The 12021-nt window shown below is 46.4% G+C and overlaps 1 protein-coding gene across 4 annotated transcripts in view; it reads left to right on the top strand.

Moving 5' to 3' along the window:
* MTUS2 (microtubule associated scaffold protein 2) overlaps positions 1–12021 on the top strand; it is a 301022-nt gene that overhangs the window by 270428 nt on the left and 18573 nt on the right. For all 4 annotated transcript variants that reach the window (XM_077341792.1, XM_077341794.1, XM_077341793.1 and 1 more), the window contains one exon: positions 9572–9786. In XM_077341792.1, the coding sequence (XP_077197907.1) occupies positions 9572–9786 (215 nt within the window). The remainder of the gene's footprint in view (positions 1–9571; positions 9787–12021) is intronic.

Genomic DNA, 12021 nt, shown 5'->3' on the forward strand with positions numbered 1-12021 from the left:
AAGCACGGAGTCATGTCTGACCCTTGGGGTGACACCCTCCAGCATTTTCATGCCAGACTCAATACGGGGTGGGTTTGCCAGTGCCTTCCCCAGTCATTACTGTTTACCCCCCAGCAAGTTGGGTACTCATTTTACCAGTTTGAGAGCCAGTTTGGTGTAGTGGTTAGGAGTGCGGAATTCTAATCTGGCATGCCAGGTTCGATTCTGCACTCCCCCACATGCAACCAGCTGGGTGACCTTGGGCTCGCCACGGCACTGATAAAACTGTTCTGACCAAGCAGTGATATCAGGGCTCTCTCAGCCTCACCTACCCCACAGGGTGTCTGTTGTGGGGAGAGGAATGGGAAGGCGACTGTAAGCTGCTTTGAGCCTCCTTCGGGTAGGGAGAAGCGGCATATAAGAACCAACTCTTCTTCTTCTTCTTCTACCGACCTGGGAAGGATGGAAGGCTGAGTCAACCATGAGCCAGCTGCTGGGATTGAACTCCCAGCCTCATGGGCAGAGCTTTCAGACTGCATGTCTGCTGCCGTACAATTATATGCCACAAGATTCTCTAGGTATTCCTTACAATGTGGGTTTTTTTTGGGGGGGGAGGTTGCAATATTTCCATAACTATGTGCTTGTGAGGCAGAGCCTGCTGTCTCAGAGCTTCCTCTGCCTTTTCCTTTTTTTGAAATTCCTTCTAGTGGTGCCACTGTGGATTGTCAGACTAATCCGATTGTCGAATTGTGCAGGCACTTCTGGTACATTTGTGCCTGCTTTATTTCTGCCTCTTCAATTATATGAGTTAATCTTCCCATAGACAGCAGATCATTATTGCCGTAAGTGTCAATTAAAGTAAAGAAAATCCTCCCCCCAGTGGGGCTTACCCAGTCTGTGTTGCAGCCTTATGGATTATTCATAGAAGGGGCCAACCCACTGGGAATGTCTCGTGCACAAGTCCCAATGAAAAGAATGGAAGCCGTATGCCTGTATGCAAGATGGGTGCTGCCATGAGATTCCCGTCTAATTAATGGGGTATGTGTATGCATGACAATCCCACTCTCACCCACTGAAGCAACAGCTGATATTCAGTTGACTCAGATGCTGCTTTAAGGTCCAGCATGATCAGGTAGGTCTGTTGTTCTTTGGCCTAAGGACTTGATGAGCAACTAGATTTGCATATATATATAGCAAGCCTGTCTGGTCCTTAACACCAGGGCTGATTCTGCACTTACTTTGTTTAGTCCATTGTGGAATTCCTACTGAATTCAGATAGATTTGAACTGGGGTGTTTCTCTATCCCCCCCCCCCTCATTGAAACAGAAAAGTGTTCTGCACATGAATAGGGAAGTTCAGAAAGGGGGGAGCCAAGCGCAGCAGGAGTTTCTTTCTTTTCTTGAAGGGGTAGAGGGGATTGGAGACAGCAGAGGAGAGGGAATAAATCCAAGAGGGAAATCTCTGCTGAGAGAAGTTAGGGCTTCTGGAGCTTCTGCTGGGAGAAGTTAGGGCTTCCCCTTTAAGGGAAGCCTTTCAACGTGGGAACCAGGAACTGACGCCTTGGCCAATCAAGGATTTTCTACAGCACTGGAGAATTGGCAGCAAGTTATTTGGGGGGAAGCAGACAGCTACACGCTTACTCATGCCGATTTTTCAAATATCGAGGGTTATACCCACTCCAGGATATTGTGAGGGAAAGGTAGGGTCACTGCAGATCAATCATGCTTGTTGCAGATGAAAAATTTAAATCTCCCAAAAACAAATTTGAAATGGCATTCAGTGTAGACGCCAGGGATTGAATCGACCTGGGATTGGATTAAAAGGTCTGTGCAGATTCGGCCCAGGTCAGGGAGCCACACAACCTGCTTTGCATCACCTCTCAAGTTCTTCTTTTGTGGTGTGGTGAGTTGTGCTTGCATTTCTCAAAGAGGAGATAGAGTATTGTGTGCTTTACATCCTTGCAAATCCTCTTTGTAATTGGAGGGGGAGAGAAATAAGCATTGATCTGGGGCTCAGTACAGAACATGCTTATTTATTTCGCTGCAACATTTTTTCTCACGTTTCTGTTAAAGAATCAAAACTGGTTAACGAGCAATTAAGAACACAATAAACATAGCCTGTTGGAGAGGGAAAATCTTTCACTGTTTATGAACAAAAGCAAAGCAGATGGTACATGAGTGTCCCAAAGAAGGGCATTCCAAAATACATGGAGAGGGGCATCAAAAAGATTCTTTTGGTGAATGCCAGTGTGGGCATGCCTGTAACAGTGACCTGAACCATGCTTTAGTAACTGATCTTAAAAAACTGGAGTTATTCTGTCCCACAGCTCAAGTGGCTGGAAAGCTGCCAGCAGAGAGTGTTTAATGCAAGCCAAACTCATATTTAGATCACATTTATTAGGCATCTCATACCAGCAGACTCACTTGTTGGTTGAGGTCTTCTAAAGCATTGGTCCCCAACCTTTTTTCGGCTGGGGACCGGCAGGGCGATGGCCACGCCCACGCAGTGTGCGTGCATGGCTGGGCCGCTCATGCACACATGCGCGCTGCATGGCTGAAATCGCGCATGTGCGGCACTTTCGCACATGCGCACATGCCCGAAAGTGCCGCATGTACGCGGGCCACACATGCGTGATGCACGGCGCGGCCCTGATTCCCTCTCCCCCCCTCCCGCAGTAAGAAGCTTCCCGGGCCGCAAGCTTGCAGCCTGGGAAGTTTTTTACAGCGGGGGGGCGGGGAGAGGGAACCGCGGCCCAGCGCCCTGGCCTTCGCAGCCCAGCACCGGGCAGCAGACCGCAGGTTGGGGACCACTGTTCTAAAGGAAAGTGGATTTTTGCAAGTTTGGATTGGTGAAAAAGATTGAGGTGTCCATCTGCTGTGGATGGCTGAAGACTAACAAAGGAGTTTAGAAAGAAAAGGGAAGGGGTGTTTTTCGCCTTGGGTGTTAGCCAGGAATTTGGGCTTATCTCCAAATCACTTTTGGGGAAACACAGGAAAGAGCTAGCTTACTACAATTCCCAGTATCCTATCTCTTAAAGCGACAGGGGAAAATAGTTCCTGTTTCCCAGCACTCTAGCTAAAAGCTGCCTGGCTGGACAGAACAGGAGTGTCTATACAGCAGGGTTACTCAATCAGGGTTTCATGATTGTATAATACTGAACACTCGTACCCAATTTCACTTTGATATCTCAATATTCAGCAACATTATTCCATTGCAAACACACGAGACTGCAAAAAGAAAAAGAAAAAAGAAAGGCACACAAAAGAGAGAGTTAAACCTAAAGCTTCCCTTCAACCCAGGGTCTGGTGTCACCATCCAGTCTGAAGCACCTCTGGAGGATGGAGGCCTCAAACAGAGTAGTGCCCAGGTCAGCAGTGCTTGATCTTTGCACCAATACAATCCGAGAGGGACAGAAGCAGCGTTCCACTGGTGACATTTCTCTTTTTCTCCTTGTTTTAAGCAGAAAAACATTCTGAGTGGCCTCCATATACAGGTCACGCAAAGAGGGAAATGGTAGGAGAACATAGTGATGGAAAGTGCCTGGGGGAGCCTGTCAGTCCAGGAAATGTTGTTTCATATTAAAGTCACCCTTGGCCTGTAAGCCAGAAGTGAGACATCCGATGGGAATAAAAGGAAAATCTCGGCCCACCATGTTGATAGGATGTTGATTGTGTTTTTGTACCCTGAGTGCTGTGTGAGTCACAGGTGGAGTTTCCTCTCGCTGTTGAAATGTTTATATGCACTTCAGGAGGCCTGGGCTGCTGCTTCTTCTCCAAGGTAGAACCTGAGATTTTAATTTTCATAGCTTCATTAAGCTCTTGAGTGGCGTTGCGTTGGAACCAGCTGGCCTTTGCAGGTAGCGGGTAGCTAGAATGTAAAAGGTTTACTGCTATACTGGTGGTTGGCGTGCTTTTTCATTATATAGAACTGGAGGGGGAAGGTGGCAGGTATAGGGCAGGGTGGACAAACTGTGACTCTACAGATGTCCATGGACTACAATTCCCATGAGCCCCTGCCATGGAATTGTAGTCCATGAACATCTGGAGGACCACAGATTGACTACCCCTGGTTTAGATAATAAGCAATAAAACATCATAATATTAAAAAAATCCAGTGCCAACATTAAAAGCATAATACAATCCAATACAGATCCCACCAGCAGCACCACTCCTGCCCACCAATGTATGCCTCCATAAAAAGTAGGGGAACAAGGAGATGAGAATGGGGAGGCCTACTTAGTATTTAGGCCACCGTGGCCCCAACCATAGGCCTGGTGGAAGAGCAGTATTTTACATGCCCTGACAGTTCCATCAGAGTCTGTATTTCAGCTGGCAGCTCATTCCACCAGACCAAAGCCCAAAGGCCAAGGCTGTGGTTGAGGTCAGGCAGACACCTTAGGGATCAGGGACCACCATCAAGTTGGTATTTGCTGAGCGTGATGTTCTCCGGAGGACATATTAGGAGAGGAAGCCCCTCAGATACAAAAGAGCCTTAAATGTCAAAACCAGTCCCTTAAACCTGATCCAAAACTCCACTGGCAACCAGTGCAGCTGTTGGAGGGCAGATCAAATATGAGCCTTCCATGGGGGTCTTCGACCTCGTAAGGACCTGGCAGCTGCATTCTGTACCAGTTGTAATTTCTGGAGCAGGGCCAGGGGCAGCCCTGCATAGAATAAGTTACAGTAATCCAGCCTGGAAGTGGCTATTGCTTGAATCACTATAACCAGGTCTTCTAGAATTAGGTAAGACACCAGTAGCTTCCATAGTAGAAAGTTGCCTGCTCATCAGAAGGAATCTATGTAGGTTCTGCACCTGCCAGCATGGAAAGCATTGTGCGAAAATCTTTTTTTTTTTTGTACAATTCTCCTACAATCATAGAATAATAGAGTTGGAAGGGATCTCCTGGGTCATCTAGTCCAACCCCCTGCACTATGCAGGACACTCACATCCCTATCGCTCATCCATTGTAACCTGCCATCCCCTTAAGCTTTCACAGAATCAGCCACTATGTCAGATGGCTATCTAGCCTCTGTTTAAAAATTTCCAAAGATGGAGAACCCACCACCTCCCAAGGAAGCCTGTTCCACTGAGAAACTGCTCTGTCAGGAACTTCTTCCAGATGTTTAGACGGAATTTCTTTTGAATTAATTTCATCCCATTCATTCTGGTCTGTCCCTCTGAGGCAAGAGAGAACAACTCTGCTCCATCCTCCATATGGCACCCTTTTAAATACTTGAAGATGATTATCAGATCCCCTCTCAGTCGTCAGTCCTGGGTAGAGTCTGCACACAATACATAATGCACTTTCAATGCACTTTAGAAGTAGATTTTCCTGTTCCGCATAGGAAAATCCAGCTGCCAAAGCACCTTGAAATGCATTATCCTATATGTGCAGACTCTGCCCTGTACTCTGTTGAGTGATTGTTTGTAGTCCAGAAGTTTGCTTGCTAGCCAGAATCCATCAATCAGTTCAGCGGTTGCCCATCAATTAATGGTTGGGCACCGAAATGACTATTACAAGAAACTGAGATCCAAATCGCACTTAATTTGTACATTCACTGTTTATGTGTATGTGTCATTGCACAGATTTAGAAAACTGCATTCTGACCGCAGTGCCACATTGGAGCGACTGTGCTTCATGGGCTTTGGTACTTTCGTTCCACATTATTGCATCCTGCGCCAGTCTCATTAAAGAGACTGATAAAAGGCAGGTTTCATTGTGGTATCAATTTAAAGCTTGAGTGGTTTTAATTTATAATGAATCCCCAGGTCTGCAAATGAGCCCATTTTGATTTTATCCCAGCAGTTTCATAGCAGAATGGACGCCAACATGGAATGTCAGATGGACACGTGTGCTCTGTATCAAAACCCACAAAGAAAAGGGAATTGAGGGGGGGGGGGAACCAACAGGAACACATTGTGTTCTCCTTGAAGAGTCATGATTTGCAGTGGATCTATGGCAGGGGTAGTCAAACTGCGGCCCTCCAGATGTCCATGGACTACAATTCCCAGGAGCCCCTGCCAGCATTTGCTGGCAGGGGCTCCTGGGAATTGTAGTCCATGGACATCTGGAGGGCCGCAGTTTGACTACCCCTGATCTATGGTTTTGCAAGGTTATCTTCCCTTCCCAGCATCAAAGCACAGAACCGTTGAGGATTGTGAAATTTTCAAAAAGGGGAAGCTCTAACAGTTAGCGTTTGTACTTCTCGGGCCCAAACATTTTTTGCATCATTTGGATGGTGATGGAATGTTTTATTGCATTATTTATTCGTGCAACTTGCTCAAAGATGACCTTCCCGGGTATCTGAATCTGTTGTTAAAGATCGATGCCAACACCTCCCCCTTCCCCACTCTGCTGTGATTTTCGCAGTCTTCATGTGTTAAGATCTTTTTTTGTAAAACTGGTGAATTTGAAGGGTTCCTGTATATCCTGGAAGTTTTGCTTCCTGAAAAGTGCAGTGGTTTATTTGATGATGTCTTATCCTGTGGCAGGTTCCAGGGCTCTCAGGGCATCATGATTGTAGAAACTGTCCTCCCCAAAGAAACTCCCCTTGGATGTAACTCCTCCTTCTGAGAACATGATCGTGTTCATTGCATGGCCCATGCTGCTCCCACAGAGAGGCAGGGGACTGATGCTCACATTCCCTCAGGGCCATCTGAGCGTGTTTTCGAAATGTGCTTGGTAGCCTTTTAGAAATAAAAAGCAATGGCAGGAAAAAAGTGGTGTCACTGTCATTTTAAAGGGGGACAGGATGGGCACAGAAAAAGAGGCAGCTGTTGTCAGATCTAACCTGAGCCTGTGGATTGATGCTAACCACCAAAAGAAGCATGGAAGTTTAGTTAGTATGGAGTTTGGTGAGTCATCAGCTGTCAGATATGTATCTGCTGTCCCCCAGGAATCAATACACTGGCTTCTGAAACATTCACGGGATTGTTAGGGGGAAATGCAAAGGAGTAGGGGAAGCCTCCACTATTTTTTCACTAGGTGATCTGAAAGATACTGTCTCCCATATAATCCCTTGGTTGTTCTGTCCAATCCTTCAAATAGCTTTCTCAGTTGTCCGCATGGACTGTTTCAAGCTATGGGGTGGGCAACTTTGGTGTTGCTGACAGCTGCTTGAGAAGTGAGAGACACAATACCTAAGCTAAGCTTCTAAATGTAAACAGAATTGTAGAGTGCTAGATGTGCAGATTGCTCCAGTGGATGATACTTTTTGATGGTTTATATGGCTACCCCCAAATTGGTTTTAGCTACTTCCCTCCAAGGAGTGGCATGGCCAAGTGGAGCCTTGGGACAACTGTGGGATTTTCCAGCCTCTCAGGAACACTCAAAGAGAGATAGGTGTCCGTCTGTATCCTATTCCACACTGTGACATCCCTACTTGGGATGCTGAATTTTCATTTCATTCAGTGTCAGATTTGTCCTTCCTCTGTCCCTGGGTCTATGGTAATTCTCCACTCTAGTTCTCATAGTGGTTCAGTGAAGGACTCTGTCCACTATCTGATATGTCAGATATTGCTTTCCCTTCACCTTCCTATACAGGGTCATGAGGGAACATTCCTAATACAACTGCAAGGCATGTGTTTCCTCTCAGCCATATTTTCCCTAACTTTAAATTTCCTGTTGGCTCTAATCATTCTCAGCCTGAGGGGTCAGGGTTTTTTTTCTCAGTAGGAAGATCTAATTTCCACTGGGCTTTTACCAGCTTCATCCCCTATACACCAGTGGAAATAGTATCTGATACCTGCCGGTTCTGGGTTTGGGACAACCGAGTCTGCAAAAACAGTGGACCTCCTGATTTTGTCCCATTTCTAAATCAGCCCATCCTAGCAGAAGTCAACATGGTCAGTCATAGAAAGTAAAAGGTTGCCACCCATTTATAATCTTAAAAATAGTTGGTTAATGGATGGCACCAGAATTAGATCAGGAATGGAGTTGTGGGTGCTTAAGGCAGGGGTAGTCAAACTGCAGCCCTCCAGATGTCCATGGACTACAATTCCCAGGAGCCCCCTGCCAGTGAATGCTGGAGGGCCGCAGTTTGACTACCCCTGGCTTAAGGCACAGTCTTGCCATGATTCTTGACAGGGTTAACGCAGAACATTCGTGATTTTTCTTGGCTCAGGGATGCAATCTAATAGAACATGGTATGGAATCAAAAGATGTTACCCTGATCTATCAGACTGGGGTATTCAACAGGTACCTGAGCAGAAAAAAACTTCCAACGGGGCTGGTGATATTCCTGGCAGACTGATTAATGGATAATTCAATCTCTAGATAGCTGTCAATCCTAGAGGAACCATGGGCACTCCTCCCTCCCCCTCCAGATTTTTTTTAAGTCAGTGGTCCCCCAGGGGCATCCTCAGAGACAAAATGGAGAGTCTGCAGTAGGAAAGCCAATTTGGGAGGAAATTGCCTCTTCTGAAGTCTCCAGAAATACATGGTTGGATACATGCCAGTGTTCTTGCTTCTAATGCTTTTCAGTTCATGATTCTTTGTCATTTTTTGCTTTGGTTATTTGCCTCCAAATGCCTAAGCTGAGAGAGAGACACACACAGAGACTTTTCCAGCACAAAATAGTCAGTGCCTGAGCCTTCCAAGTTAGCAGCAGCCATCTCTTCCTCTTCTCACACAGCCTTGCAACTGTGTGTGACGGTCTTGGGATTCGGGTGTTAGCAGAGCGAGTAAGTCATTGATATGCACACGCTATCTTTAGGTTAAAGGAGGAAAAAGTTTATTTATGGAAGGACATTTCTGACAGAGCAGAGGAGAGATAGGTGCTGCCTACATGCTATAGCTCAAGGAGAGAGTGAGAGAGAAGCTTCCGTGAAGAAATAGGAAATTACCCTTAGAGTATCAGTCTAGAGCAGGGGTAGTCAAACTGCGACCCTCCAGATGTCCATGGACTACAATTCCCAGAAGCCCCCGCCAGCAAATGCTGGCAGGGGCTCCTGGGAATTGTAGTCCACAGACATCTGGAGGGCCGCAGTTTGACTACCCCTGGTCTAGAGTCAGACAAAAGGCGCACTTAAAAGATAGAAAGGTCCTAAACTCTCTGACTTATCTAACCGTCTTCTTGCTGCACCCTTCAGGGTCTTCTTCTTCCTCTTAACTTTGTACACCAGACATTGCATACTCCAACGTGGGGCTCCAACCTGGCATTAGAGGAGGACTAGCAAAGGACATCTCAGATTCCTTCCTAAAGCCAGCCCACTAGCCAAGGGGCATCATTGAATCCCTGCTGCCTTTGGAATATTTGAGAACAGCTGTTCCGTGACGGCATATGGAATCATTTCCTCCAGTTCAGGCCTGACTATGTTTTGACCCACTAACCCAAATGCAGATCTACCAGCCATGTGTTGCAACTGGCTCAGTACTTTAAAAACACCTCTGTGTTCACCTTGTCAGGCAGGCTATAAATCGAAGAGAAGTAGTGAGATCCTAGCAGGCCACCATACGCAGCTGATGAGCCATATTCTACTTGGTGGATCTGAAAAGGTTCAGGCCTACTCTTGTTATAGCTCGAATGGTGAACTTGAAAGGTTCAGGCCTGGTCTTCTTGAAGCCTGAATGCGGTGGTTCTTCTCTCCACAGCCCTCAGTGCAGCGAAATACGAGAAATTACAAAAAGAGAAGGAGGACCTGGAAAGGAGGTTTGAGGGTGAGCTAAAGAAACTCGGCTGGCAGCAGCGTGAAGAGCTCCAAGTACTGGAAGAGCGGCTGCAGCTACAGTACAGCGCCGAAATAGAGCGTCTGCAAGAGGAACACCGGATACAGATTGTCAGGCTCAAGACTCAACACCAAGAGCAGGTCAGTCGAGGGTCAGTCAATGTTCGGTACTCCTCGGGATGCTAGATACTCCCAACGGGTCCAGAATGAGGCAGCTTGACTATTGCCCAGGGCTAGCTGCTAGGAACAGATGCGGCCTATTTTGAAGCAGCTACTTTAGCTGTCTGTCTGCTTCTGTCTTCAATTCAAGGTGCTGATTGTGACCTTCATGACCTTGGGGCTATGCATTTGAAGGACCAAGTGGCCCATCTGGCATGGCCCAGACCCCAGGCCTTTTCCATCATGACTCTTGGTCTCTGTATTGGTCTCCCAGAAGAGGTGAAGGGACCCCCCTACTTGGAGATCTTCAGGGGCACTGCAAGCCCTGCTTGTTTGGCAGAACTTTGAGGGGGGGTAGAATTTGAACTGCAGGCATGTTTCAAGGGGTTTGCTATTTCATTTTTGGTTTTAGCTCAATGTTTTTAACTATTATTGTGAGCGACCTTGAGTCACAGGGAAAGGTGGGGCGTGAATGCCTTAGTCAATTAGCTAATTAACCATGTAGGAGGTTTCCCTGCTATCACTGCTGATGACTAACGACACCCAGCAAGGGCAAAGCAACAACATACAATGCAATGAGGTCCTGTCCTGGGTTGAAGAGGAGAGAAAGGGACACGGCACAGCAAAAGCCCCTTGACACTGCTAATTTCTAGTATGGAATCAGCAATGGAGAAGTCATATGGTGACTCCACCACGAATCTGCTTCATCTCATCTGAAAATAATTTTTATCATATTTTGCTCCTATTATGTTGACGACAACTTAAATTTGACAGGGCAGAGAATTTTTAATTAAACAACTAAGCTGAAAGCATGAAAGCCAATATGTGACTCAGCCAGAAGGCCCAGCTGTGATTCTTTGCCCACCCTCAAATTAGCTCCCTGATTGATTACTGCATTGCTAAGATTAAATCTAAACATGGCCACAAGACTTACTTCAGAGGAAGATACCTGTTCAAGGAGAAGCTGAAATATTCCAAATGGCCACTGTGAAAGACTTCCTGTTCCCAGCTTGGTCTCTGAGTTCAGGTTTGGGCCTGGTTACTTATCCATTGTATATTTTGTCATGAGTCAGGTGCTGGATTCCCTTGGGCCCAATTCTGATCTTCTCACAGTCAGATGGCAACCACTGGGAAGGAAGTTCTCAAATGTGCTGGGCCCAATCTGGATTTGGGCCTTTGTGCAGGGGGGGGAGGACCCAAAATGTTCCAGGAGCATTATTTGTCGGGGGGGGGGGGGTGGCAAAACATATTGCCAAGATTGGCCCTCAGGCTTCATGAAAATCTCCTCTTTTGAGAGGAAGCTCTTGTAAACACCTGCCACCTGCGGGATACCAATATTTTATAGTACAGATAAAATATTTTAAAATATATTTTGAAAATTAAAAATCAATACAGGGTTGTGCCCAATGATTTTCTTATGTTTTTTTCCTGCCAGATTAGATCTAACGGCTCCCTTCCATTAAGTCTTCTTTAAACGGGGGGGATTCCTTCATGAGGAGGAAGTCATGGCATCCAATCCACAATTCGTATCCTATTGTTACAATTAAGATCTCAGATCAACCATTGTTGAAACAGTGCCCACACGTGCTCACTTCAGCAGGCAAATGATTAGTCTGCATCCTGTCTGAACCTGCATAATTTCCCAGGTCACTCCTGGTTTCTTAAAGAGTTCTGGCAATGGCCCATTAGACTCCGGTCTGAGCCTTTGCAGGGCTCTTGGTTTTATACAGTCACCTACTTGGACATGCTGGTCTAGGCAGCTAGCATCTCCCATAGGCTTTCAAGGTAACAGGTGACTTTTGGTTCACTCACGTTCCTGGCTCCTCTCTGGAGGCAGAAGGAAGGCAAATGATGGGACTGTTTGCTGTACCCTGGGCCATCTCGCCACTTGTCCAGTCCCAATCAGCTCAGTGGCTGTGTGTTGGCACTTGACCTACACACACACACAAAAAAAAAAAAAACCAGAGCTAACTTCTCCAAGTACGAGAGGCAGACCAAGCTCACATGGGGACCTAGGAAAATGGCACCAAAGAAGCCCCCTCCCCTTTATAATGGCATAGATTTGAGGGCTTGTATTCGAGGTATCATTTTGTTTTCACAGCATTGTAATTCCCCGTTCTTTGTTTATAGTATAGTTTGCCTTAGAAAATCTGTTGTTTGTGTTGTTTCCCAGCTCTGTAATCCTAGACCCATGGCGCGGCTCATTATCTCACAAGG

The sequence above is a fragment of the Paroedura picta genome, chromosome 6, assembly GCF_049243985.1.
Source record: "Paroedura picta isolate Pp20150507F chromosome 6, Ppicta_v3.0, whole genome shotgun sequence".
Taxonomy (NCBI): Eukaryota; Metazoa; Chordata; class Lepidosauria; order Squamata; family Gekkonidae; genus Paroedura; species Paroedura picta.